The sequence below is a fragment of the Colletotrichum navitas genome (genome assembly GCF_030913465.1).
Source record: "Colletotrichum navitas strain CBS 125086 chromosome Unknown LY79scaffold_7, whole genome shotgun sequence".
Taxonomy (NCBI): domain Eukaryota; kingdom Fungi; phylum Ascomycota; class Sordariomycetes; order Glomerellales; family Glomerellaceae; genus Colletotrichum; species Colletotrichum navitas.
This window is the reverse complement of record NW_026850553.1, coordinates 58,609-84,292: the sequence shown is the minus strand read 5'-3', so window position 1 is coordinate 84,292 and position 25,684 is coordinate 58,609. Positions and strand designations below refer to the sequence as shown.

The 25,684-nt window shown below is 55.7% G+C and overlaps 9 protein-coding genes and 1 non-coding gene across 10 annotated transcripts; 5 read left to right on the top strand and 5 right to left on the bottom strand.

Annotated features, from left to right (window-relative positions):
* Nucleotides 1-315: 315 nt before the first annotated feature.
* LY79DRAFT_507292 (vacuolar sorting protein 39 domain 1) lies at nucleotides 316-3,695 on the top strand (the record flags this gene model as incomplete). Its single annotated transcript, XM_060553815.1, has 4 exons — nucleotides 316-397; nucleotides 457-2,883; nucleotides 2,936-3,044; nucleotides 3,110-3,695. The coding sequence occupies 4 exons, from the start codon at nucleotides 316-318 to the stop codon at nucleotides 3,693-3,695; spliced, it is 3,204 nt and encodes a 1,067-aa protein (XP_060418350.1).
* A 175-nt stretch (nucleotides 3,696-3,870) lies between these two features.
* Nucleotides 3,871-4,197, bottom strand: LY79DRAFT_666425 (Gon7 family protein; the record flags this gene model as incomplete). Its single annotated transcript, XM_060563224.1, has 1 exon — nucleotides 3,871-4,197. One exon carries the CDS (start codon nucleotides 4,195-4,197, stop codon nucleotides 3,871-3,873), a length of 327 nt encoding a protein of 108 aa, XP_060418349.1.
* A 2,041-nt stretch (nucleotides 4,198-6,238) lies between these two features.
* Nucleotides 6,239-8,459, top strand: LY79DRAFT_540368 (HbrB-like-domain-containing protein). Its single transcript, XM_060556860.1, has one exon. It carries the CDS (start codon nucleotides 6,596-6,598, stop codon nucleotides 8,006-8,008), a length of 1,413 nt encoding a protein of 470 aa, XP_060418348.1. The 5' UTR covers nucleotides 6,239-6,595; the 3' UTR covers nucleotides 8,009-8,459.
* Nucleotides 8,460-8,546: 87 nt separating this feature from the next.
* On the top strand, nucleotides 8,547-9,497 carry LY79DRAFT_540365 (uncharacterized protein; the record flags this gene model as incomplete). Its single annotated transcript, XM_060556859.1, has 2 exons — nucleotides 8,547-8,655; nucleotides 8,917-9,497. Coding segments are annotated over exons 1-2 (236 nt in total), but the record flags the coding sequence as incomplete, so codon positions are not given.
* Nucleotides 9,498-11,478: 1,981 nt separating this feature from the next.
* Nucleotides 11,479-14,084, top strand: LY79DRAFT_587206 (LIM-domain binding protein-domain-containing protein; the record flags this gene model as incomplete). The annotated part of the gene is made up of 6 exons (XM_060560743.1): nucleotides 11,479-11,773; nucleotides 11,830-12,032; nucleotides 12,088-12,813; nucleotides 12,868-13,167; nucleotides 13,217-13,537; nucleotides 13,596-14,084. 6 exons carry the CDS (start codon nucleotides 11,479-11,481, stop codon nucleotides 14,082-14,084), a joined length of 2,334 nt encoding a protein of 777 aa, XP_060418346.1.
* Nucleotides 14,085-16,036: 1,952 nt separating this feature from the next.
* On the bottom strand, nucleotides 16,037-16,124 carry LY79DRAFT_t42. Its single transcript has one exon. It is a non-coding gene; the product is annotated as a tRNA-Gln (tRNA).
* Nucleotides 16,125-16,660: 536 nt separating this feature from the next.
* LY79DRAFT_666422 (SNARE domain-containing protein) lies at nucleotides 16,661-17,674 on the bottom strand (the record flags this gene model as incomplete). The annotated part of the gene is made up of 2 exons (XM_060563223.1): nucleotides 16,661-17,321; nucleotides 17,478-17,674. 2 exons carry the CDS (start codon nucleotides 17,672-17,674, stop codon nucleotides 16,661-16,663), a joined length of 858 nt encoding a protein of 285 aa, XP_060418345.1.
* Nucleotides 17,675-18,081: 407 nt separating this feature from the next.
* Nucleotides 18,082-20,192, bottom strand: LY79DRAFT_694580 (WD domain-containing protein; the record flags this gene model as incomplete). Its single annotated transcript, XM_060564798.1, has 2 exons — nucleotides 18,082-19,468; nucleotides 19,556-20,192. 2 exons carry the CDS (start codon nucleotides 20,190-20,192, stop codon nucleotides 18,384-18,386), a joined length of 1,722 nt encoding a protein of 573 aa, XP_060418344.1. The 3' UTR covers nucleotides 18,082-18,383.
* A 917-nt stretch (nucleotides 20,193-21,109) lies between these two features.
* Nucleotides 21,110-22,609, top strand: LY79DRAFT_666420 (geranylgeranyl transferase type-2 subunit alpha; the record flags this gene model as incomplete). The annotated part of the gene is made up of 3 exons (XM_060563222.1): nucleotides 21,110-21,118; nucleotides 21,249-22,167; nucleotides 22,230-22,609. 3 exons carry the CDS (start codon nucleotides 21,110-21,112, stop codon nucleotides 22,607-22,609), a joined length of 1,308 nt encoding a protein of 435 aa, XP_060418343.1.
* Nucleotides 22,610-22,764: 155 nt separating this feature from the next.
* Nucleotides 22,765-24,398, bottom strand: LY79DRAFT_666419 (histidine acid phosphatase; the record flags this gene model as incomplete). Its single annotated transcript, XM_060563221.1, has 2 exons — nucleotides 22,765-24,027; nucleotides 24,093-24,398. 2 exons carry the CDS (start codon nucleotides 24,396-24,398, stop codon nucleotides 22,765-22,767), a joined length of 1,569 nt encoding a protein of 522 aa, XP_060418342.1.
* Between the last annotated feature and the right edge of the window lie 1,286 nt (nucleotides 24,399-25,684).

The window sequence follows — 25,684 nt, the reverse complement described above, 5'->3', positions numbered from 1 at the left end:
GTTCCTGTTAACAATGCAGGCTGGAGGGGGGTGGAGACAGACTGCTTCAAGCGGAAGGGTCGCAGGGGCGCTAGTCCTCATTCGGATAGAATAGAGGTCATCGGCTCCCTTGTGGGGGCATTCGTCCTGACGTACCGTCAGGCGGCGCATCTTTGCCCAGCCATACCCGAACCAACGCTCGAAGCTTAACGACCTCTCTCACGCGCCGTCATGATCGCACATTGACTGCTGTAACGACCCGGTGCACTCCTTAAGAACCCCTCTCCAGATGACAGCTTGCTGAACGATCGCATATTCGCCTTACGGGCTGGCGCCATGCTTTCAGCATTTACAGCTCGGCCGATCATCGAGCTAAAGCCGGGGGTAAAGTCCAAGATCGAGACAATCCTCGCGCATGGTGCGTTGCCTGGAATACTAACCGCTGCAGAAGAAATCATGGCTGACGTGTTCCTCCAGGCGATCGTGTCTTCGTTGGCCTCAACAATGGCGTCCTTCGCATTTACCGAGTAAATGAGCTACCGCCTCCGTCACCGACCAAGGCCAATGGCTCTCAACCGACCGCAACGAGCCCACCGACAGCGATCGATGGTGATGAGCCACCTAAACAAACTGAGAAGCCTACAGATCTGCTACGCGAAATCGAAAAGTTCTCGAACAGGGCCATCGAGCAGCTTGCCATCATCAAAGAAGCCAATACGCTTGTGTCATTGTCCAACTACTACGTGTCGCTGCATGACCTTGGGACCTACGAACCTCTCGAGACGTTATCACGAACAAAGAATGCCACCTGTTTCGCTGTAACGTCAAACATTGTCAAGGACGCATCCACTGGGATACCCGAGATCATCAGCCGCTTGGCGGTGGCAGTCCGTCGCCGCCTGTTACTATGGAGCTGGCACGCAAGCGAGTTGGGTACCGATGTGGGAGAAGTCACGTTGCCGGAATCGATACGAACTGTGACATGGGCCAGCGCGACAAAGATTGTATGCGGAATGAACGCCGGATACGTAATGGTCGATGTGATTACTCATGAGGTCGAGGATATCAATAGCCCCGGCTCGGCGGCATCAGGCGGACAAGTCAGTCGCTTCGGAGCTGTAAGCAGTGCGGGCATGGGCTACATGGGTCTTGGAGGGTACATGCCCAAACCGCTTGCCACAAAACTGGCCGAAGGGGAGCTGCTGCTTGCCAAGGACGTCAACTCCATGTTCATCACTGATGAAGGCAAACCGGTTGAAAGACGACAGATTCCATGGCAGTCCGCCCCCGAACAGATCGGATACTCGTATCCTTACATCTTGGCGTTGCAAGCTCCATCCAAGGGCTCCCTTGAAGTGAGGAACCCAGAGACTCTGCATCTGCTACAGACCATCTCGCTCCCTGGCGCGGCGCAACTGCATTTCCTGCCCCCCAACCTCAGTCTTGCTCATGCGGGCAAGGGATTCCATATCTCTAGCGATCGATGCGTGTGGAAGATGGGCTCCACAGATTATGACTCGCAGATCGACGAGCTTGTGGAAAAGGGCAAGTACGATGAGGCCGTCAGCATTCTGAACATGCTGGAGGACGCTCTGCTCCAGAACAAGAAAGAAACTCTTCGAGAAGTCAAGATGTTGAAAGCTGAAGCACTTTTCAAGCAAAAAAATTACTACGATTCCATGGATCTTTTCAACGAAGATGACGTTCACGCGCCGCCTGAGCGAGTATTAAAGCTTTTCCCCCCTTCCATCGCTGGAGAGATGTCGGGTTGGGCGCACGGCGTACAGCCAGAAGAATCAGGCAGTGATGAGAAGGAAGACGAAGGAGAGTCTCAGGAGAAGACAAACGGCGAAAAGTCTGTCAAAGAAGATACGGATGCAAACCCCACATCACCCGCCAGAGGGGGCGTTGGCTTTGCCAAGCTGTTCATGGGACACCGGAAGCCAGCGCAACCAGACACTGCCTCGACCATGTCTAAGAAGGACCCGGTAGATGTCGAAGAAACCAGCAGTCACCGAAACAAGGCTGCAGAAAACCAACCTCTTGAAGGGGACGACCTTCGAGACGCCGTTAGGTCTTTAGCCGGATACCTCGTTGGAACGAGGACACGCCTGCAACGGATCATTGATCCAAGTACTGGCAAGCTGAAGAGATCGGACACGAACGGATCTACTGAAGAGGCGATGAAAAGTTTCATGTCGGGGTCGCATCTTGACGAGTCGAGTAGCCAACTTGAGGGAGAGATCCGAAGGACTTCAAGAATCGTCGACACGGCTTTGTTCCGGAGTTATATGATGACCAGCCCTTCCTTGGCCAGTCCGCTATTTCGCCTCCCCAACTTCTGCGATCCAGATGTGGTGAACGAGGCGCTACTCGCTCACAGTCGATACAACGAGTTGGTAGACTTCTTCAGTGGCAAGAAGCTACACTCCCAGGCACTGGAGCTTCTGAAGCGCTTCGGAACTGCCAAGGAACCTGACGAAGCTGCGCCAGGTCTTCACGGTCCTCGACGAACTGTGACCTATTTGCAGGCCTTACCACCATCCGAGATCGATCTAATTTTGCAGTACTCCGAATGGGTCTTGAGAGCAGACTCCAAACTAGCTATGGAGATCTTCATTGCCGACTCCGAAAACGCAGAGACTTTGCCTCGTGGTCGTGTCGCGCGCTTCCTCGGGGGGATCGATCTCAGCTTGGAGGTCCAGTATCTGGAGCATATCATCAGCGAGCTCGACGAATCGACTCCAGAATTCCACAATCGTCTGGTTGAGCTTTTCATCAAACAATTGAAAGAAAAAAAGCGGGATGACGAATGGGACGCAGAAATGGGACGCTTTGTGCAGTTCCTTAAAACCAGCAGCCAGTACAGCCTGACCAAGGCATTTAGCCTTATCCCGCGCGACGGTATTGCCTACTCGTTTCCACAGTTGGTATCGAGATGACTGACATTGGGTAGATCCCGCGTTCTACGAGGCCCAGGCTATTGTTCTAAGTAGCATGGGGTCGCATAAGCAGGCTCTGGAGATATACGTCTTCAAGATGAAGAATTATGCTAAAGCAGAAGAGTGGGTTTAGTTCACACGAAAAGGTTTTTTCTTTCTTTAACCGGGATATGATCTAACTTGCGCAGGTATTGCAACCAAGTGCACAAGTCTAAAGACTCTAGACCTTCATCTCCGGATCAGTCGCGGCGACCGTCATCGTCCGGTGACGCTGAGGACCCATCCCCGTCCATCTACCACACGCTTCTTTCATTGTACCTCACACCGCCTCCACCTCACAAACCAGCCAACGAGCCAGCTCTCGAACTACTCTCAAGGCACGGGTCACGTCTACCGGCAGCTTCGACACTGTCTCTAATCCCCGACGATCTCCCTGTCCGCGATCTTGAGTCATACTTCCGCGGTAGGATCCGGTCTGCCAACAGCGTCGTCAACGAGTCGCGCATCGTAGCTCGGCTGCGAGACACGGAGTTGGTGTCTACACAAGCCCTGCTTCTGCTTGGTGACAATATCCCTGGAGGTCAGGGTGGGCGCAACAGAAGGGTAGTCATTACGGAGGAGCGCCTCTGCGGGGTATGCCACAAGAGACTCGGGGGCAGTGTGGTGTCGGTTCTGCCGGATAACAACGTCGTCCACTACGCCTGTCTCAACAAGGCATCGTCGCAGAGGCCCCACAGCTCACGGGCGGGAACTTGGGCCCGAAGGTTTTCGTGATCAAGGGGCGCGCGGGTGTCCTTGCGGGGGGTGTTTTGGTGTTGATTTTCCTCGTACATTTTGGTAATTGCATAAGCCCGGGTAGGAGGCTTCAGCATGATACAGTAATACCCCCCGTATATAGGTGGCAAGAATGTACGATGGCGCTCTGAAGGGAGGCGTTGCTTATTCTCGCTCAGTCATCGTCGGGAGGCGCCTCTTCGCCGTAGTTCTCCTCCTCAAGTGCTTCGTCCACGGCGGGTTTGGAGGTGGCGCCGTTCGTGGTGGCCTCTCTGGCCTTGTCCTCCTCCATGCGCGCGGTCAGTTCCTTGTTAATATTTTCCTGGGCGGCGTTGATAGACTTGCGCAAGGCGTTGAGATAGGTCGCCTTGTCGCCGGCGCTGGGGGTCGGCGGGGCAGGGAGGGACTCGGAGAAGGCGAAGGGTTCGTTGGTGGGGGATTTGTAGGTGGCTGAGAAACGGAAGACCGGGGCCGAGGCCGCGGTGCCGTTGGCGTCTGTCATGATCGGGTTGGCGGGGGAGCGAACAGATCGTAAACAAGGTATTGGGACGCTCGGGTGGCCGTGTTGTGTGTCGTCAGAAGAGAGAGTGTATGTGTGTGTGCGTGTGTGAGTGAGGGGAATAATAATTATGACGGAAATTGGGCGGGTGTGGCCCGTCCGGGTTTGGCTTTGAAGGAAACCGACGGCCCCTCCATTCCAGTTGACTCGAGGGCCGCGCAGTATTACATAGTAATGTTCCGCTGAAGATGGGACTTTGGGGCCAACTGCGGGGTTGATTACACCAGACCAGCCCACACTCCAGCCCAGAAACAGGTCAGGGTCGCAACCCGCGTCGCGTCAGTGGGAACAAGGGGCTGGTACGGATGCACCGCACCACCTGGTTAGGTAAACTACTATGTAACGTAGGCCCAGCAACAGAGAGGGGGGTAGCCATCTGGGATGACATTGTGTTCCCGTTCCTTGGTTCGGGGCCTGGCAATACGCAATACGACGTGGAATGGCGATGGATGTATGATGATCAGGGTGAATTGGCCTAGCCTCGGGCGCACTGGCTCATCGCAGGCAGACGACGAACATGACCCATCCGGCAGCAAACCAACAAATCGATAGACAACCGCATCCACCGAGTAAGATTACTCGGAGTTTGTTTGATACCTAGATAGATGGCTGGGTTGGGTATTTCTAGATCGCGTGTGTAAGGTAGGTAAGCATGCTTATTACCTACCAATACTTAGTTAGCCCGCGAAGGGAGACTACGAGGTGAGAGGGACCCAATCCTGCCAGCCGCATTGATGCTGATCCTGTCCTCTCGTCTAACTCTCTCACACTCGGTCGGCCCTTGAGGCGCAATCCACTTCGCTTTCTCATACACACCCTATTTCCCTCCCTAGCCTCGTATTTTCTCGGCCTTCTTACATCACCAATTCCCGCAACTTTTTTTTTTTTTGAGCATAATCCTACACAACCATTTTGCGGCGGCCCCTCCCAGCCGTGCAAACAATTATCAACACCCCACCCCTGCACTCGCCGGCTGCTTCCCTTACTCAACACAGCCAAGAAGCCAAACAGAACCAACCTTTACGCGAATCAGGCCTTCTTCACCCAATCTCGAATCGTCCGAAGCTCCAAGATGTAACAGATCCCTAACATATCCTCGACAATGCAACCAGCACGGCCCCCGCCCCGAGCGCCGGGCAGCTTTAGCCCTCTGCCGGGATCTACGGCCTCCAACGCACCGCCGCCTCAACGTCCACGACCACCTGCCCGCGCCGAGTCGACATCCAGCGAAGAGAGCCCCTCGATCAGTTTCGTCAAGCCGCGAACCCACGCTCCCAGCGCCCCTACGCAACCTTCCAGCACCCCGATCTACGCCCAGTTTACATCCCAGCCCAACTCGAGCACCACAAGCCTGCAGAACTTTTCGCGCCCGACTGCTCAGCGATCAGGAACCACGCCTGGAGGGCCAGCAGGTCACGCCTCGGCCGGAGGAAACGATCTGAGCGTCACCGTGAGCGCAGTCGCCGCTGCCCGCACGGCGAGTCCCCTGACGAAAGGGCATTCGAGGAAGCACAGTCAGACCCCCGGTCTGTTCGACTCGACGCTGCCGTCGACGAGCACCTCGAATCTGCCCCAGGTTGCCATACCACACCCGTCCGCCAGCTCGTCTTCCACACAACAGCAGCACCAGCACCAACTGCCGAGCCCCGCCCTTTCGGCGAGCCATATTGCGGCACAGGCGGCCTTCCAGCACCAGAACAGCCAATATAACCTGCAGCTGCAGCACGCCCGACAACGATCGCAGACCGTCCCCAACCCCAACGGAGACGGCGACGGCGCGAGGAGGGGGAGCAGCGGAAAGGGCCCACTCAGCCCTCCTGTCTTAAGCCTGACCGAGGCAAGCGGTCCACGAGAGAGCGGATTTGGGAGTCAAGGATACCACAACGGCCTTCTGGGAAGCCATTCAGCCGCCGCGACAACAGCCGCGAACGCAGCGTTCCCGCGATCGGGCCAGACTTCACCAGGCTTGTCACAGTCACAACAGCAGCAGCAGCAGCAGCAGCAGCAACAACAGCAACAGCAACCGCAGCCTCAACAGCAGCAGCAGCAGCAGCAGCAACATAGTCCAGTTCATCCTCCGCCGCAGTTCATCCCAGATCAGAAGCCGGTAAAGCCAGAAAAGTCCAAGGTCAAGCTCTTCTCGCGCCCGGTCAAGATCGGCACCAAGGCCGATCCCAAAGATAAACCACTTCCGAGCCCCAGCAAGATCGGCAGCGCGCTCGCTTCGTTACAGCGGGGAAATTTTAGCACGAGTAGTCTGGTTGATACCAGCAGCCAGTCCATATACAACCTCAACAATTCGTCTTCGGCCACCATTCGCGCAGTTCCCGAAACACCCACCATGGAAAAGGAGGGGAAGGAAAAGGAAAAGAAGCATCATTTTTTATCACGGCAGAAGCACAAACTCAAGGATGACTACCATCTTCCGCTGTCTTCCGCATCGAGCAACTCGAAACCTACAGACCCCAGCGCCCCCTCGAGTTTGTACAGTTTCAACTTACCCCCTAGCCCTGCCCCAACTGCAACGTCGTTTGGCAAGGCTCGGCGGGACAAAAAGACTGAAAAGGAGACCAGCAACCTCAACGTCGAATCGAGTTCGCTTCCCGCAGAGTGGCCAGGGCCAAGCAGCCTACCAACTTTGACGCATCAGTCGTCGTATCTCTCCGAACCAATTGACGCAGGCAAGTACGGTCTCAACAGCATGGCTCTCGACGATGCTTGGCCGTATTTGAAGGCGAAAATGCTCGTCATCTTTGAGGGCGAGGACTTGCGACAGCCAGTGGAGGATTTTAACAAATTGGTCACGCTGCACATACAATACTGCATTCAGCGCAGGTCACCCAACATCATCCTCGAGGACTTGCGCGAGCTCCTTGCGACCGGCTTTGCGTCTTTAGATATGACTCTCAGACGTACGCAAGAGGACAAGGTCATCCCGGCTCTCGTCGAGATGTGGCTCATTACCTACACCTCCATTCTGCCCTATATGCAGGCCGTCTTCCTACCTCTGGACCTTGAGTTCTCTGGCTGCGGTGTGCTCATGAACCACGACCAAGCTCGTGACTTCTGGGGCGGCATCAAGGCACCGTCTTCAGACAGCGCGTCGTATGTCAGCCCCGCGTGCGCCGTCCTCGATGTCCGCCGCATTGTCCTCACAGCGTATCGCGACATTGTTATCCTTCCCCGCTACGACTCACTCAAGGCTATTTTCTCCCGACTATCCCTCGAGTTCCTTCCGTCCTCGTTCGCCTCCCTGGCCCTCGCCTCACCACTGCCGGACCCGGCGCTCTCCTCTAGCCCGGCAGACACTATGTCTATGATGCGCCCCGGAACGGCCATGAGCCTGGACCCATCCGTTGCGAGCTACAATTCTAACGCGACGACGCTCCTGGGCGACGGCAGCTCAGGGGGTGGCGGTGGAGGGCGCAGCCGCGGACTCAGCAATGTCAGCTACGCCAGCGCCGGTAGCGACGGGCAACTGCGGCCGTTCACGCGCGAGCAGAACGTCGAGGACTCTAAGCAGGTCACTGAGATGGTCGGGCGTATGCTACAGTGTATGAGCATTCTTGCTAGCATCGGCGGCACTTCCGGCGACGGCAGCGACGAAGGCAACAAGCGGATGGAGGAGCTATGCCGGCTGCTAAAGCTCAATTGGCTCGGCAGGGGCCGGACAGGGAGGAACCGGAGGGGTATTGTTGGCGGCAGACGGCGGGAGATTCCCGAATCCATCAGAGAAGGGCTGCGCGTTGTTTGAGGGGGATGATGGCCACTTTCCAAGTGGGGTGGGCTCCCCCCCAAATGTTTTTTTCGGCGTTCGCATATGGCCTATTGCAACATAAACGCGGTGTATGGTTACGGCCTCCGTGACGGCGTTTTATTTTATTTTATGGGCGGCGGCAGGCAGGGGGAGGGCATCTATCACAAACACCAACGATCATAGCAAAGTGGTGTTTTATATGGCTCGTTTGGCAAGGCAAAAGTCAGAGGGGGAGAGAGGATGGTATCGGTTCCTGGAAGCCCCCCTGATTCTATGGGCGTGTACTGCATGGTTTTTACATGGTTGGAGCATTGCAAATTGAAACTGATCAAGTACATGACGTAAATGTCTCATCCAGCATCTGACGTCGTTCCTAGGGCCTGAGACTGGCCTTCAATCCCGGCGGCCTCGTGGTGGTCGAGACTTGATGGAAGCAATGTGAAGCCTGTCAAACTAGAGCAACTGGAAGATTGAGATTTTCTTCCCGCACGTATTCACAAATTGGGCCAAAAGGTCATGCACCGAGATTCGAGAGTAATCATGAATTTTTCTTTATTTGTATTTCTGACTCTGTCGAGGCACGAGGAGATGGTTGCCGGCGCAAACTCGTCAACTATGTATGAGTGGTTCTCTATGCAGCAAACCTGATTTAATGTTAGACAAAATCCTACGCCGGAAAACAACAAAAAATCGTAAAACCCAAAAGGCTGGTAAAGACGGTCAGACATCCAAGGAAGAATTTGCCCTCATGCATCACTTAAGACGCCCTCTTTTGAAAAAGAAGCGCCCGCCGGAAAAGCTCGTGGCCGTGACTCGAGTGAAAACTGCGAATTTGATGGATATTTCATCATGTTGAGAGGAAGGGAAGCGGGCAGGTGTGGATAAAAGTAAATGTTCGGACTAACCTTTGATGGAAATGACATAGCCATCGCTGTGGATGTTAGTCGATATAGTATGGTAGCAAGTGGCTTTTGGCCATGGTCCTGGACATCTATCTCACAAGTCAGCAAGAACGTTTCTAGATACATCGATGCTGATTAGGTGAGAGGGTGATGTGTCAGACAGAATATACTGGCAAGTAACAGGTTCGCCTTGACGGGAACCCGAACAGACTAGGTTTCTTCATGGTCGATTCGGTTGGGAAAAGAAGACAATGTTTCTTGAGTGTCATCATTCGGAAATGGGGGGAGAACAGCGAGCAAATGTGACCTACCTGACGTGTGGAAGCTGGAAGCTGATCGTTGTAAGTAGGTCGACAGTTCGTAGCTAGCAAACCTTTGCTCGTCACGATGCTAGGAACGCGCTCCTTCCCGTAAAGCTTGAATTGAAGCTCTTGGAACTTCGCGGGTTTGCACGAGTCAGGAAGGAGGGAGCGCGTTTCTGCCGTCGATGAGAGTCAAGATGTGATGCCGAGAAGTGGTGCAGAAAAGGTTCTGACGTGCAGAGGAACAGTTTTTATAGATGAGGCTCATGAGAGAAAAACTGGAGACAGAGTTGGGAAGATTTTTTTTTTCCTAGCACCTTCATATGGCCCCATATTGCACGTGACCGGAACTCGGTGAGTGTGCTGTTGTTCTGGATCAGGGTGGGGGGGTTAAAGGTCACCACGTGACCAACTACACTAGTTGCACGGAATATTCGCCGTGATGCCGGTCCCCGCCTTCCGAGATGCATCCTGGGCCTTATTGGTCAACTCCTCAAGGTTCATGTCACCAGACGTGGATGGAAGGGGAAGAAGGCCGTGGGCACGAGAAATGGGAGGAGAAACCACGTATCCGGGTGGTTCGGCGAACACGTGGTGGCCATTGACAGATGCAAAACCCAGCAAGGGAACGGGCAGGTCGACGCGATTCCAGCGCTGTCATTTTCGTTGTTGCCCTTTGTCAACTTACTGGCGTCGCGTCCCGGTGAAGTGGGAGAGAGGGAGGGCTGGAGGAGGGGGGAATTAAGGAGTGACGGGGTTGCAACAAAGTTGCAACAAAGCGAGGCTTCTCTGACTCCTGTCTCCTGCCTCATTGCTATCCTGCGACACCTGCTTCACCCCTGGATGGATATTGCTGAAGAAGAGTGGCTTTTTGCATAGAAACGCTGATCGCAGCCACCCTCTTTCTGCTTAAGTGAATATCTTGCATTCATTATGGAGCTTCCCGCTGCCACAGTCTGGCATATCCATGCGTACCTCCCCTATAGTTGCATAGTGTGCTCTTCTAAACGGATCAAGCCCCACACCCCAGTCGAAGCAAAGGGTTGTCCCAACTTCCCGGCGCTCCAGCCTGACATTCTGGCATGGTCGCCCGCCCACCTCGCGCTCCTCTGTCCCTGCCCTCTCCCCGTCTCGACCTCTCTCGATCGGCCTCAGGGTTTGGATTTGGCCGCAACTTGACGCCTCACCGTCCGCAACTTCCTCTGCTTTTCTCTTTTCCCCTAATCCTCTCTCTCATAACACCCCTGGGCCCAGCTCCTCTTTATTTTTATTCCGTTGCATCGGGGTCCCGGGACTCGTCTTGTTCGTCTTGTTGCTCAATCGGAAGCCCCAACCCGCTTGCAAAAAAAAAAAAAAAAGAGTCCAGAGCTTAGATCCCCAGCTCTCCCCCCCAGGTCCTTTGCCTGTCTTGTCTTTGCGTCCGTCTTTCCACTCAAGCCCAACCACACACAGCCTGCACCACAACCACCTCGCACTCTCCAAATCTCACTCTCCTGCTTTTTCATAAGCAAGGCGCCGCGGAAAGGCTTGTTCGTTCGCCCGCGTTCGACGTGTGCGATAATAAAAAAATCGGGCATTCAAACAAAATAACCCGCTCCGGATGTCATCGACTTGCGTCGATTGAAGCACATACGGGCCACCTTACCAGGGATTCCCACTTTGTTCGTTCGCTTTGGTTATCGCGCGATCATCGACACGGGTCTTGCGTTGTGTCCACCTTTTTTCCTCGAGATCGCAACAGCGCATCTTCCCTCCTCCTCTCTCCCCCCAGTCCGCTCGCCACGTCTCTTTCCGACGCCAACTCTCCTCCTCCCGTCACCGGGCTCTTTTAGTTGCACCCACCCAACAACCTGCCCGCCGCCCTGAACCTTTCTTCCCGTTCTTTTTGTTTGTGGTCGCATCCCAACTTCGCATACTCAAAAATTACACGTTGTCGTCACGCCGATCATCGATGCCTTTGCGGTTCGCCTTCACCAGTTGACCCTGCCGTTTCGCAAGAAAGACGCCCCCTACCGCAATCGATAACGCTAGTCGAAACCGCCGCACCACCCTCGCGCGATTGAGACCACTTCCCGCGTCTCGCAAATCACGACCTGCATCCTTTTCGCGTCGCGCCATCACCCTCGACGCTCAACCCACTACGCCGCGGCCGATTGCCGATACCATCGAGATTCAACACGTCTAGGGCGCATGCGCATGAGATAGTGCGGAGGGAAGAGACGTCGATATCCACGCTGTGGATCATCGACACCCTGAAGACATGATGACGAGTATGGGACCGTCTTTTGCAGGTCATCCTGCCGGCATGCAACAACATCCAGGTGTTCCAGGCCATCCTATGGCTCAGGGGATGCCTCACAATCCGGGTCAGCAAGGCCCGCCGGGCGGAGGAATGCCTCACCAGATGCATATGGCGGTGTCAGGGCCTGGTGGTCAGGTTAATCCAAACCAGTTGATGGGCGGTATGCCGCCGGGTGCTGGTGGTCCGAACGCTCACGCTCTGCAGCATCTCAATCCTGCCCAGAACCCAATGTTCCAGCAGAACCAGTTCGCCAACTGTATGCCCACCCTTCCAATTGTCCCATTTTTGTGCATCTCTAATGAATCCGCGCAGACAACAACCCAGCCGCGATGGCGCATGCCACCCAGATCGCACAGCAGCGGTTATTCCAGCAGCAGCAACAGGCACGGCAAGCGCTCATGGCGCAACAGGCCTTCAACGCGAACATGGCCGGCGTCAATGGCATGCCGATGGGTATGCAGATGAACCCCATGAACGCGGCCCAACTTGCAGCTATGCGGCAGGGCATGCGACCGGTAAGGATATCATCGCTATGTTCGCTGCAGGAAGCGTACTGACGCAAGGCGGTAGCAGGGACACAACCCTCAGGCACAAGCGATGCTCGCCCAGCAGATCGCTCTCCAACAGCAGCAGATGCAACAACAGGGTCAACAGCAGGGCCAGCCGGTCCAAATGAACCCTCAGCACATGCAGCTCCAGCAGGCCCAGATGGCTGCTTCGTTGCAGGCCCAGCAGCAGCAGCAACAGCAACAGCAACAGCAAGCTCAGCAGCAACAACAGCAGCAACAAGCTCAGCAGCAGGCTCAACAGCAACAGGCCCAGCAACAGCAGGCCCAGCAGCAGCAGGCTCAGCAACAGCAGGCCCAGCAGCAGCAGCAACAGGCCCAGCAACAGCAGCAGCAGCAGCAACAGCAGCAGCAACAACAACAACAGGGCCAGCCTCAGGGCCAACCGCAGCAGCCTCAGCCGCAACCCCAACAGACGCCTCATCAGACACCGCAGCAGCAGCCCGCGCAGCCTGTTAACCCTCAGTCTGCTGGTCAGCCTACGCCATCTCAAACTCCCGGGCCTGCTCCGAACCAGCAGCCGCAGCCTCCTCAGGCACAGGCCCAGCCTCAAGGCCCTCCCCAAATGGCTGCTCAGCCTGGGCCGCAACAGATGAACCCCGCCCAGCAGGCCGCAGCTCAGGCTGCTGTTGCCAACAATCTTGCCATGGCTCAGCAAAGAAGGGAAGGGATGAAGGGGCACTGCCTGCTTAAGCTGATGCAATTTAGCGAGCACCTGAGCGGCTTCCCCGTAAGTCAAGCTTTCAGATAATGGTAGTGAATATGTTTGTTAACAAATGCACAGGGTTCCAAGGGCAAGGACGACCTGTCTTACTGGAACAGCTTCGTCAACCAGTTCTTCTCCACGAAGGGTGTTTTCCGCCACTCGGTACACATCACGGATGTCGAAGACCAGGCAGACAAGCAATACGAAATCACATATCCCGCTCTGCCGCGATACTTTCACACGCACTTTGACAGCGGTGTGAAGAACATGCAGTTGATCATGGAGAAGGGAACTACCGACAGACCACTTCCAGGCGATGGCCATTGGATCGAGAACACCAAGTCGAGTCTCGTTTATTGGTTCGAGAGCGGCTCTCACGTAAGTCGGACTTGCCTCTATCAACAAGAGATCATCTAACACCTCACAGCTCGTTGCAACGGGAACCGTCAGAGCGCACTTTGATGCGGAGCAAAAGATTGAGCTGTTTGAGTTTCTGACCAGCAACCACGAAGAGTACATTTCTCGAAAGGCCGCCATCGAAGCCGCAAAGCCTATACACAATTGGGTCAAGGAGTGGCACAAGGTCAACTCCCAAGATAGCAAGGCTTCGCCGGAGATGAGCAAGAAGGGCAAGGCCCGTCTCATGAAGTCTCCGCAAAATCCTCCGCCGGAGGCGCTTGTGGATCTCCCAGAGTCGGCGGTCAAAAGGGGTATGGGTGTTACCGAAGCCGTCTTCCAGTTCCTCGAGGTATGTGACAGCTCGTTCATGCACGGATGTGGATCTCCGGTACTAAGATGACATGCAGATTGCTGAAGTGATCGGTCAAATGAACCCACTCTTCGCCTTCTACCACACCCACCCTAACCTCGGCCCGTACGCTGCCCTGGAGCAGTACGTCAGTCAGATCAACGCCGTGCCTGCAAACATGAATGGCCAGCCCATGCCTCAGGGCCCGAGGACGCCCAGCTTCGGCCAGTTCCCCATGGGTGCGAGCCCAGCACAGCCGCACATGCAGCTACCTGGGTCGCCTCATGTCCAGGGCAGCCCTGCTCAAGGTCATATGCAGGCACCCGGCATGCAGATGCAGCAGAGCCAGCAAGGCACCAGCTCCAGCGGGCCCAGTGCAAACACATCTCCAGCTTCCAACAAACGAAGACGTCCATCCGGTGTCAAGATGGAGGAAGACGGCTCCCAGGCCCCAACTCCGGGCGGCCCCCAAGTCAATGGGATCCAGAACAAGGGCAAGCCGCCTACACCGCGGATGGCGAAGAGGATGAAGGGCAACCCGGCATGAGCCAGGGGAATGTCTCTGGCCATCCGGATTTTGCTCTAATACGAGTCGGGCTACACGGACTCAGTAATGCCTTTTTTATGTCATCATTATGCAGCATGGCGGCGTCTTAGTGCTTGGCTTTATAGCTCTGGAATCTTGGGGCTGTTCATACGCGGGTGTTCGGCAAGCATATCGGTCGTTCGGTGCTGTCTGGGAACGATATCCGCCACAGGGCCCTCAGTTGTTCTCGTTTGGCATATGGGCTCTCTTATCGATCACGCCCATCAGAGGAGCAGGCAAATTCCTGCATGATCTTGGGCTGCGACGTCGCCGCTTAGTCTGCTGTACAAGTGGTGATGCGCGCGCCCAAAGGAGGCTCTTATCGCTGTCCAAGATAGGCAAGCGTGGGCTGCAACTTGTCGCCCTTCAAACGAGACACGCAGAGGCTAATCAAGGCAACGAACGTTATCCATGTTCCTACAACCCTTCTGTACGATATCAAGCTCGACCAGCTCGGGCTCACTGTTTCACGTTGTTATCGCTTCGACTTCGCCTTGTTGCTGCTTCCTCTCTCGAGTCTACGCTCGATTAAGTCTCAAGAACTCCTTTTGTTGTTTGCGAGGAACCAGTCGGGGAAGGATGGCTTTAAAAAAAAGAAGTTCTCTGGAATTTTTTGGCGGGAAAGTTTTTCTCATTGTCTGGCGGCGAAGAGGGTGGTGTTATGTCGGCGTAGTTGTTGCTGATTGCTTTTTCTCTGTTCCATATCACAAATACCTAGTCTTGCCAGAAAGGAACCATGCATACCTATACATATGACAGGATGCTTGTTGACTGCGTGATTTCGCCATATCGGGTTCATTTGTTCGTGCGCTATCGTGGAGAGTGAAGAGCACATACCTAAAGTCTTGTAACCGTTTACCCAAGGACAGAAGCCGAAGATAGGATCCGTCTCCCCCTTACCCCTGTATAGCAGCTATTCCCATTCGCATCCCATCGTGTCTACATGTTGACAATAGACTCCCTCACTACGCTGTCACGGATTCCCTAGATACGGAGGCATTCATAAAAACGGTCTCTCCTCACCGCCACATTCCACCCTTCCTGACGACTTGTTCAGGTGTCTGGCCTTCGTCGTGAGCGGGTTCGAGCGCAGCCGCTCCCACAGGATATCGTCGGGGCGGTCGAGGATGACTTCTAAGCTGGACGATCTACGGCTGAAGTGAGGCATCTCCTGCCAATAGGTTTATGTGGTGAAGCGGCTGGCTGGAGATCTATAGGATGGCGTAAAGAGCCATGTGCCGGACAACGGTGTTGTTCCGAGCGAGCAACTCGCCGGCTTCGCCAGCCTCTCCATCGCCTAGACGAGGCGAGACTGGACTTGCCTCTATGGCTGATACGGCAATATTGACAACCACCCTGGCCTGCTAGTATGTAATCCGACAACACCAGTACATCGTGAATGGCGGTTGCGTTGTCCAATGAGAGCTAGCGATTTCCGACGTTGCTTTGCAGTTCGCAGTGTCGAGAAGCGTTTGCTCACTTTATGCCGCATGATTATTCTCCCTTGTCCCTTCCCCCCTATGACATGATTGTGATGAATCACCCGACTTGCAAGAATGTTTTGTCGGGCGTGCCAGTCAGCGGCTCTCGCCAAGGAGGGGACTATGCTGGAGCCAACTCCGAATCATTGCACTAGGCTATGCATCCCACAGCGACCGTCTCCTACTCTCTTCTTGTATACAGCTTATGAGTGTCGCTATGTGATATAAAACTAGAGAGATATAGCGGTTTTGATGTTATGTTAGGATAATTAGACTCAGTGCATATATTACGTACAGCAACCCCAATTCAACTCATTATAACCGGACCAAAGCGAAACTCCATTGCACCAAGAAAAAAAAAAGGCAGATTGATAATGGCTGATAGATAACTTCAATAGAGATGAAAGATTTAGCAAAATTAGCAAAACGAAAAGGTCCATCCAGGATTCGAACCTGGGCCTACGGAAGGTTCTGGCTGTCAATCAGAATCCGACGTCCTAACCAACTAGACTAATAGACCGAGTGTGCTAACAGGGAGGGAGCCCCATTTGACGGAAGTCATCGTCGACAACCTCAATCTATAAAGCAGAGTTGGGTTTAGGTTCTTCATAAACATATTCCGAGGCTTACACAGTTACCCAAAACCGAAGTCTGTGCCTGGAGACTGTTACGATTCCCTGACCTAGCCACAACATCCCACCATCCGGCCAAATTAGACGCATTAGAGGCCGCCTGGCTTGGACGGGCTGTCGAAGGAACAGGAGTGCAAAAATGTAAACTTGATCCTAGATCGGTGGACTACGAGTAAATAACGACTTTGGGATAAAACTCCTAGACGCCAAACCATGCTATGCGCCATAATCTCAAAGAAGGAATTCGGCGATGGCCGAGAAATACACCCCCCTTGCCTCTCTGGTTGAGGAACGTGCCTTCAAATAAAAAGCGGCTGTCGTCACTTGACCCAGCCCTGCTGCGTTTCCCACCTCAGCTCAGTTCGGCGGGCTCTCCCCGCCCCTCCCACTCTCTCGTCTCCCGTGCGGCTTGCACAGGCCCCGATCATTTCAGGATAGCGATCAGGAGAATAAGGATGATGATGAGTACAACGATGGCAATCATCTGTTTGCTCTCCCCAGCATCCCGCGCGACCCGGCCGAGCGACCTCCGCGCACGGTCAAGCCGCCCCTGGTGCCGGTCCACAACCTCATCGACCTCGTCGAGCATGGCGACGTGCGAGTCGAGCTCGTCCCCGATCTGCATGCTCAGCTCCCTCTGCCGCCCGATGGACTCGCCCAGCCGGTCGAGGTGGTCGTCCTGGTCGCGCATAATCTGCGAGTGGTACGCGTGCAGCTGCTGGTTGTCGAGCCCCTCGGCCTGGTCACGGTACCCAGCCGTGTCGGCCGGGTCGTCGCGGTACCGGCCCTCGCCAAACAGAGCGGCGGCGGCGGGATCTTCGGCCGCCACCACGGCCCCGCCGCCGGGGGAGTCGGTGAAGCGGACGGTCTTGTTATTGCCGGCGGCAGAGCCGGGAAGGCCGCGGAGGCTACCCTTGAGGGGTTTCGTGGACTGGGCGGCGGCGAAGTCCTCGGAGAGGGACGGGTCATTAGGCGAGGTTGTGGTTGACGACGTGGACGGGTTCGAGAAGCCGTGAAACTGGGAGGTGAGTTCGGAGTATTGCTTTTGAAGGGCGGGCAAAGAGTCGGTGATGTTCAGTGCGGCGCTGTCGGGAGGTAGTTAGCCGGGCGCCGCTCGGGGGGGCGGAAACGGTGCAGCCTTTTGGCGTTTAGAGCGCTTTGGTAGGCATACCCGACATGACGTCGCATGATATCCTGGATACCATCGAGGAGGAAATGTCACCAATGAGGGGGAGGCTCACCTCTCATCACCGGCACCCTGGAGGCGCTTGGCCTCGGAGTCTAGGAATTCCAGGCCATCTTTGAACTGGTCCAACGAGCGGGAGATGTGGCCGTCCTGGGTATCAGCTTCGAGGTTGAGCGACAAGGCGCGCTGGCGCTCGAGAAGGGAGAGCTTGATGTGGTCGGCAAGTAGGTAAAGCTGATTCAGGCTGGACATTGTGGACGTGGAGGCACTTTGTTGCAAGGTAATACGAGAAATCAAAAGTCCAATGGCTTCTCCAATCTCACTTTGGGTATCGAGGACGAGACGACGGAAAAACAACAAAAAAAACGGAGGGGGACTCGGTCGGGAGGAATGGTGGTTTGCGGACTTTGTTCTTGGATGGTTCGGAAAGGTTGAATGAAGATTGGGGGTTTGGACGTGTTCATGCGCCTAGGCGGTTTGAGACGTGCGCTGACGACTGCGAGGGTGTTTACGAATTGGGGTGCAGGCAGCGGCTGCGATTCCTATTTGCAGGGCCACACGGGCTCCAAGTCTGGGGCGTCCGGGGTAACTAACATAACGCCTCCGGCTGGTTCGGGGCCGCTGAGGTAAACGGGCCTGGGAAACACCCTCCGTAATTCGTCTAGGCAACAACACAGAACACGTATAAAAACAAAAACAAAAATAAAGACATAGTATACATATTCGTACTTTAGCTACATTCTAGTTGATCCAAGGTAACCGTTTACGTGTTCTTCCTCGAGATCATACGCAAGACTTCTTCCTTTAGAGTGGCCTGGGTATCGTTACGTCCATCCCTGGTGATTGATCCATGGCAGAAAAGGAAAAGAGATGTATATGACGAATCCAAGGTGGTAACTTGTATCATTCTGTTATGGCTAATGTCCCCCTTCACCTAGTAACTCAATTCACTCATCAATAATTATCGAATGACATCCCCCTCCTTGTCGATGCCGGCTAGGCTTTCAAGAATGTCGCTGCCAAGTATCCCTACGGCGCCACCAATTGCCATCTTGGGCTGATCCCACCACACTTCATGAAACTTGAGGGTCTCATCGCTCGATGCCACCACAATGGTCCCTTCTCTCGCCGTCCGGCTTCCTTTGCGCGCATCAGCTGGTCCTCCAGGGTACGGGATGGCATATAGAGCCCGGGGACCGCCCGGCCACGCTACGGCGCTGATTTGTCGGCAAGACGGCCAACTGAAGACAACAATGCGGTATGGGTGCTCGGTTTGCGCGTAGCCGTGACTGTAACCAAATGTGGCTGCGATCTCGCGCTTCGTCGTAGACCATATCAAAGAGGTGACTTGCGCCCCAACAACAATGGTAGCCAGGGGTGTGCTCGTCCCGGCGTGGAAGAAGTGAATGCATTTGTCGCCTAACCCACCGCCGGTGGCAACGAGTCCTTCTTGCCAAGGACAGAATGCAATGGCCTTGATTGCGGCGTCATGTCTCCAACAGTGCATCTCCGTGCCATGTCTAAACAGTCGAAGAGCTTGCGTGGATGTTTGAGTCGCTCGCGTAATGCTCTCGGCAACGCCTACCTCTATGGTTTCGCTGCTCGGAAAGGCATCAAACGACGTTTCCACGCTCTCCGTTTGACTTGGACCAACCCCGGACTGGTCGGTAGACAGCGTGCCTCTTTCAAAAGAGTCATCATGTTCCATCGAACGACGACCTCCGCGGACCACGGCCGAGTCGCGTTTCTTGTGTGGACCTTCCATCGTCCGGCTCATCTCAAAGTAGCAGGCGGTGTTGTCGTTACTTCCCGACACAAATTGCTGCCCGTTTGGCGACCATACTAGGGCACAGATCTGCGAGGTATGGACGGCAATTTTGGCTATCGGTGTTACCTTGCCAAACCAAGTGTCCCTCGAGATTTCCCACAAGCTAGGCCATTCAACAATGTAGTGTAGGATGCCCCCCTGGCCGTCTCCAACGAGTATGTCTTCCGTTGGTACCAGGGCACCCGAGTTGAAGGGATTCTGGGATGGCCTTTTCGTGACTGTTGGCCGCTAGCTTACGCATTCGACCGGAAACGGGTGGTAAAACCAAAACCGGGGTAGAACTTCGTCAATGAAGGAGAGGAAACCAAAGAACCCGTCTTTTCTTCCAAAGGCAAGAATGGCTTTGCCACCCTGAGTGGAAGAGAATGATAGGGATGTCAAACTGTTCCGTCGGAGACGCGGCGCACGGTAGACGGGCTGGGGATCATGCTGCTCCGACCATCTGTAAACAGTGTTACCCAAGGCGACCGCCAAGCATCCGCAGGTCGGAGAGTATGCCAGTGGGGAGCGGTAGTAGTCGTCTTCAAGCTCTGGCGCCTGGAGGACTCGGTAGGGTCCCGAAGGCAGATTGCAGCTTGGGGGCGTTTGCGCCTCAAGCGTGGGCCAAGACCTTGAAGACTTGCTCGAGGGCCGTAAAAGGCCTATGCGAAGGACTCTGGCTGCCTGGTCAATCTTGAGGGCGTCGGCGAGTCGCTCCTCATGTCGTTTCTGGTCTTCCTCCTCCCTCGGCCGGGGCCCAAAGAAGCGAGTGGTTATACGTCGGCCACTAGCTTTGATCTTGACTGGCGGTTCCGGTGTGTTAGTAGACAGAATCGACGGACGCCCAACAGTTACAATGGCCCGGGAGGAGGGTGGCAAGGATGATGGCGGCAGCAAGGCTTTTAGCCGGATCTTGTCGGAAAGGGGAGTCTCTGCGTCTCGGTGAGGGATGTAGCGATGCATGGCCTAGGGGGAGGGGAGAAGATTGGATCTAGGAGCGGATGAATAAAGATTGTGATGTAAGAGAGAGGTTCAGGGGCTAGGACAGGGCTGTGTTGCTATTATGCCACAGATACATACACATGACGCTGATTGTAGACTACCTAGTCGAGTCGCTCCTTCCTTGCGAATATCAAGAGCAGCAGGTGGCGTGTGGATAGCATACCTAGGTGAGTACATACTAGGTACTTCCGTCGAGATACAAACACGACAAATGTGTGGGAGGACAAAGAGGCACCCACAAATGTATGTCATGAATAAAATGGCAGAAACGAGTGCTACAACTGTATTGTTGTTGTAAATTGCTCATCCGGCAGGCCACCAAGACTTTCGCAGGGTTGGGGTTAACAAGCTGTCAGAATAAGACACGCCGAAGTCATGGTATAAGTCTAGACAAACCACGCGTGGCCGAAGCGCATGCTGCGGCCCACCTGGAATCGCTCTAGGTGAAACACCATATCACCGCGTCTCGGGCAGCTGCCATTGAGAAGCTTCCCATACTGACGGATCAAGTCGAAAACCATTGATGGTAAGGTCCTAGAAAAAGAAAAGGAAGAACAAGAAAAAGATGAGGCGCGACATTGCGTGAACGCGGATCTAACAGAAGCTTGGGCCACTGGCTAAGACGGCATCCATCTCCTTGGGGTTCCAGTGGACAGGGTCAAGAGTGGGGACATCGGTGGTGGGGAGCCCCCTGCTCCTTTCAATGTGAACCGGTTCCCGCATCAGCTGCTTCATGCCGCCCAGAGCTCCCTGTGCCTTCATCCGGTCCATCCTCACTAATCAATCCGCCCGCTCCAATCGTCCTTGTTGGCTTCCTTGCTCCTCCCTCTTAAAGCTAGACCATCCCGCTCTCGTAGAGGAGCATCCCTCAGGTCCCCATGGAAAGCGTAAGTACTCACCACCCTCGCCAGTCTCATCATCTCTGCGCAGCACCTTTACCTCTTCGCGGCTCAATCTCCAACACATATTACCCCAACCCCCGCCGCGTTCCAAGCTAACAAACGACGCAACAAACAGCACGGCATAGCCCGCACAGCCAGGAAGCCACGAACCGAAGCCCAGCTGCAATCAGACCTCGCCAAGATCGAAACCCTGCGCTCCGTCGAGGACGCCCTGCTCCGCGCCGCGAACCCCTCTACCGCCGACGCCCTCGACCCCGCCGCCACCCTCGCCCTAACCACCAAGCTCCTGCGCCTGAACCCAGAACACTACACGGCATGGAACGTCCGCAGGCGTTGCCTAACCTGTGGATCATTATCAAAACCATTGCCTGGGCCATCGCCATCGGCGCCGTCCGCGAGTTCTTCAGCAGCATGCACTACGCCTCCGTCCTCCACCGCTGCGTCGGCCTCCTCCTCGGCCTCGACCACGACCCGGCCCGGCCCCGCGTCCCCAGCAAACCAAGCGAGTGGGAGGAGTGGTACAACAGCTAAGGCCGGGGACCCCGCCGCGGCCGGGCACCAGGACGCGACGGCGTCGGGGGGGGAGGAAGGGAGGAAGGGGCCTTCAACCGAGGAAGTCGTCGGGACCCTCAAGAACGAGCTCATGTTCACCGTCCCGCTCCTGCTCGAATACCCCAAAAGCTACTGGATCTGGAAATACCGCTCCTGGCTCCTCCAGCAGGCCATCGACCTCCTCCCGCAGCCCGTGGCCCGCCGCGTGTGGGAAGAAGAGCTCGGCCTCGTGTCCAAGATGCTGACCAAGGACCGCCGCAACTACCACGCCTGGGGCTACCGTCGGAGGGTGGTTGCCACGCTGGAGAGCACGGCGCTTGACGGCAGCAGCCTCGTTGAGCAAGAATTCGAGTACACGACCAAGATGATCAACGTCGACCTGTCCAACTTTTCCGCCTGGCACAGCCGCTCCAACCTGATACCGCGCCTACTGGAGGAGCGCCGCGCCGACGACGGGGCGCGGCAGAAGTTTTTGGAGGACGGTAAGATGACTACTTTTCTTTTGGATTTGGACGGCATCGGGCCAGGACTAACACGGGGCCAGAACTCAACCTCGTCCGCGAAGCACTCAATGTGGGGCCGGAGGATCAGTCGCTCTGGTTCTACCACCACTTCCTCATCCAGAACATGACCGAATCGGACGGGCGTTCCAAGATTGCGCCGAACTTATTACGGGAACAAAAGGCCAAATACGTGAGGCGCGAAATCCAAGACATCAAGGACCTTTTGGAGGACTATGACGACATCATGTGGATCTACAAAGCGTTGTTGGACTACACGAGAGCCCTGCCGAAGGTGGAAGGCCGCACACTCAACGGCGAGGAGACGGACGACCTCAAGACGTGGCTGGCCAAAGTACGTCAACTAGACCCCATGCGCAACGGGCGCTGGAGCGATTTCGAGAAGGACTGCGGATTGGCTTAAGAGGCATGCAAATCATCGGTTCCAGAAGTTGCGCTGCACCAAGGAGCAAGCGAGGGGGGGGATTATGAATTATAGCGACGAGGTACATGTACACATACTTTTGTAAAGATCACTCTTTTGTACATTCCAGTCATGAGATCATTATAAGCACACACTCAGGCGCTGCACTTGCCCTTGACGAGGCTGGCATTCTCTCCCACCAGCCCGTCAAAGTACGCCAGCAGCGTCTCGACGGGGATCATGTCCATAAGGGCCAAAGCCGGGCTAGACGACTTAAAGACTTGGCCGCCCCAGAGGACCCTCACGTACCAGCCGCCCTCCCTAATACCGGCACCGACACCGACACCGGAGCCTGTTGCGGGTGTGGCCGCGGCAGTCGGAGCAGCAGTGGCATGTGGGTCCTCGCCATCGGCTGCTTTCTGCTTGTAGAGCTCGAACACGACCTCAGAGCCCATGCCGGGCCAGACCATGTTATCGATCTGAAGGATCGAGAGCAACCGCGAGACGGACCCGTCGTGGGCCACGTTGTGGTAGTAGATGGTCTCGCTCTCCCCCTTGACAGCAGCGCGGAGGTGCGTGGCGAGCTCGGCGATCCAAACACCCCATGTCGCGACGCTGGCGGCGAGGGAGTCGGGAGCATCGCGGTAGATCTGAGAGTACTCCCAGTGCCCCAAACGGTACGCCGCGTCAGCGAGGTCTTGGGTCACGCAGGTGGTGCTGTTGACGCCGTCGACGAGCTTGCAGGGGAGGGGCTTGTCGTGACACTGCCGGGCGGACAGGTTGTCGTAGTAGTGGTCCAGGGAGGCGTGGAAGCCCGCGTCGTCTACGGAGACGCCCGAGATGTCGTCGAGCGTCGCGTAGAGCGGGCCGGCGGCGGCGAGATGCTGGGCCCAGGCGGCGTTGGACGAGGACTTGATGCGGTCGAAGAGGGAGGAGCCGGCCGGGCAAGCGTACTGCGGCTCGAGAGAGTCGACGCCAGCGGCCTGGATGCCGAGGACGAGGGAGTCAGTGGTCGCCCACATGCCGTTGACGACCATGCCGGCGACCTGGCTGGTGATCTGGTTGTTGGTGACGCGGTACTTGACCTGGCGGTGCCACTTGGGGGAGTTGACAGCGTCGCGGGAGGGGAGGAAGCCCAGCAGGTCGTGGTAGACGCCGTAGAGGTCGGCGCCGTGAAGCCACGAGTCGTCGAGGCCCTGGGCGGTGATCTGGGGGAACTGGCAGGTGCCGACCCAGCCCGCGGGGACGAAGGGGTTGACGGGGGAGATGTAGAGCTTCCAGTACGTCTTTGCCGGCTTGTTGCCGCTGGCGAAGGACTCGCCGTAGTAGAAGAGGCCCTGCTCATCGCAGTTCCACTGGTACGACTCCACCGGGAAGGCGTTGGAAGCGTAAGGCGTGCGCTTGTGGTGGCGATGGACCTGCAAGGTTGGTTTAGCGGCCGCACGGAGTTTCAACGATATGGCACGAGAATGGCGAGACGTACCAGTTCGACGTATTTGAGCTCGTACTCGTCCGATGGCTTCACATACTCCGTCTTGCGCACATGGGGCATGTTGCACCAGTTGTACTGGCCATACTTGTCGTCGGGGGTCTCGGAGGTATCGTAGATGAAGCCCCAGACGCCCTCGCCGTTGATGACGGTCGCGAGGTTGTTGACGTCCGACTTGGCAGGCGCGTGCCAGCTCACGTCGACGCCGGTGGTGGCGGCATTCGCAGCGCCGCCGCTCGGCCCGCTGCCGCTGCCGAGGATAGCGAGAGCGGCGAGCAGAGAGGGACCTTTGGGGGCCATGACGTGCGGAAGGGCGAAATCGACGAAGACGAGAACGCTGGCGACGATGGCGAGCGACTTCAACCAAGCGACCGGCCTTCTAGGAAAGAATAATGAGGAAGCCATCCATACTTTGTGTACAGGCTTGTTTCCTTTTCGGCAGAGCAGGGGCGGCTACCGGACAACTCGTATCTGTACAAGAACCTTGCCGGTGAAGTATCCCACGTGCCAGGCGCGGTACGGCGAGAAGGAAATGAAGCTACGACGACGCAGCTCCAGGGATCGTAAGGGCGTGGGGGGGATTGGCCAGGAACCCTAAATGTGACATACGATTGATCGTATCGTCTCTCGCATCGAGGTGAGACAGGTGAAGACGTTGAAGCTTCAGTGGGGGAGCGCGTGCGCCACGTGTGGGAGCAAACGCACCGACTGGCTGGGAGCTCGGGGGAGAGCGACAGGGGTCAGAGCTCGGGGAGGAGAGTGGGGGTGCGGCCCCACCATACGGATAGAGGCAGTGTATTTCGGCGCCCAGAACGGACCTAATCTGCCTCCAGCAAGGGGATTTCCGTAAACGGCCGGCAATCTCTGGTTTGGGGGGGGGGTTCTATTATGTATAAAGCAAGGTTCTTCTTGACTCTTGTCTTCTCTCTCCCTTGGAGGACAGACTGTTTCGATATGACCGCTGCGTATGCTGCTCTTTACTGAAGGGACAGTGAAGTTGAAAGCAAAGACTGCACCACGCAAGAAACTGGTGGAAGACAATGCGTGATTGTATTTGTCTTGCCTCCCCTCGGCCTTTCTCTCTTCCCTCTTCCCAAAAATTCTTAGTAACGATTTCGAACCTGAAGTAATCTTCTCCTTTGGGGTTCTGTAAAAGTGTATTCCTCAACCAAGCTCTCCTCAGTCTTTGGTCATCGACAGTACCTGAATTAGAGAAAGGTGAAGCAGGACAGTCCATGATCGGTCCAGGACATTGTTAAACGCCTGGCTCTTTTCACGATTCATCATGCTCTGACTCTCATCATCATTTCAAACCCCTGCTGTTGGCTTTCTTCTTGATCTTTTCCATCTCTTCTATCTCCAGATGGTCCAGTGTGCCAACATGAAATATTCCTCTTCTGGGGAAGCCGCCTCCGAAGGATTGAATGCATCATTAAGTCATGTATCAGAGCCATCCCCACCACTCCCCATTCACGCCGTATCGGGCCAGCCGATCTGAAGTAATGTCTGATTTGAGATAACGCGCGGAATTTTTGGGGGACATCCTTTCATGTTTATGGACCGTACACAATGGGTTCGTGGGCTGG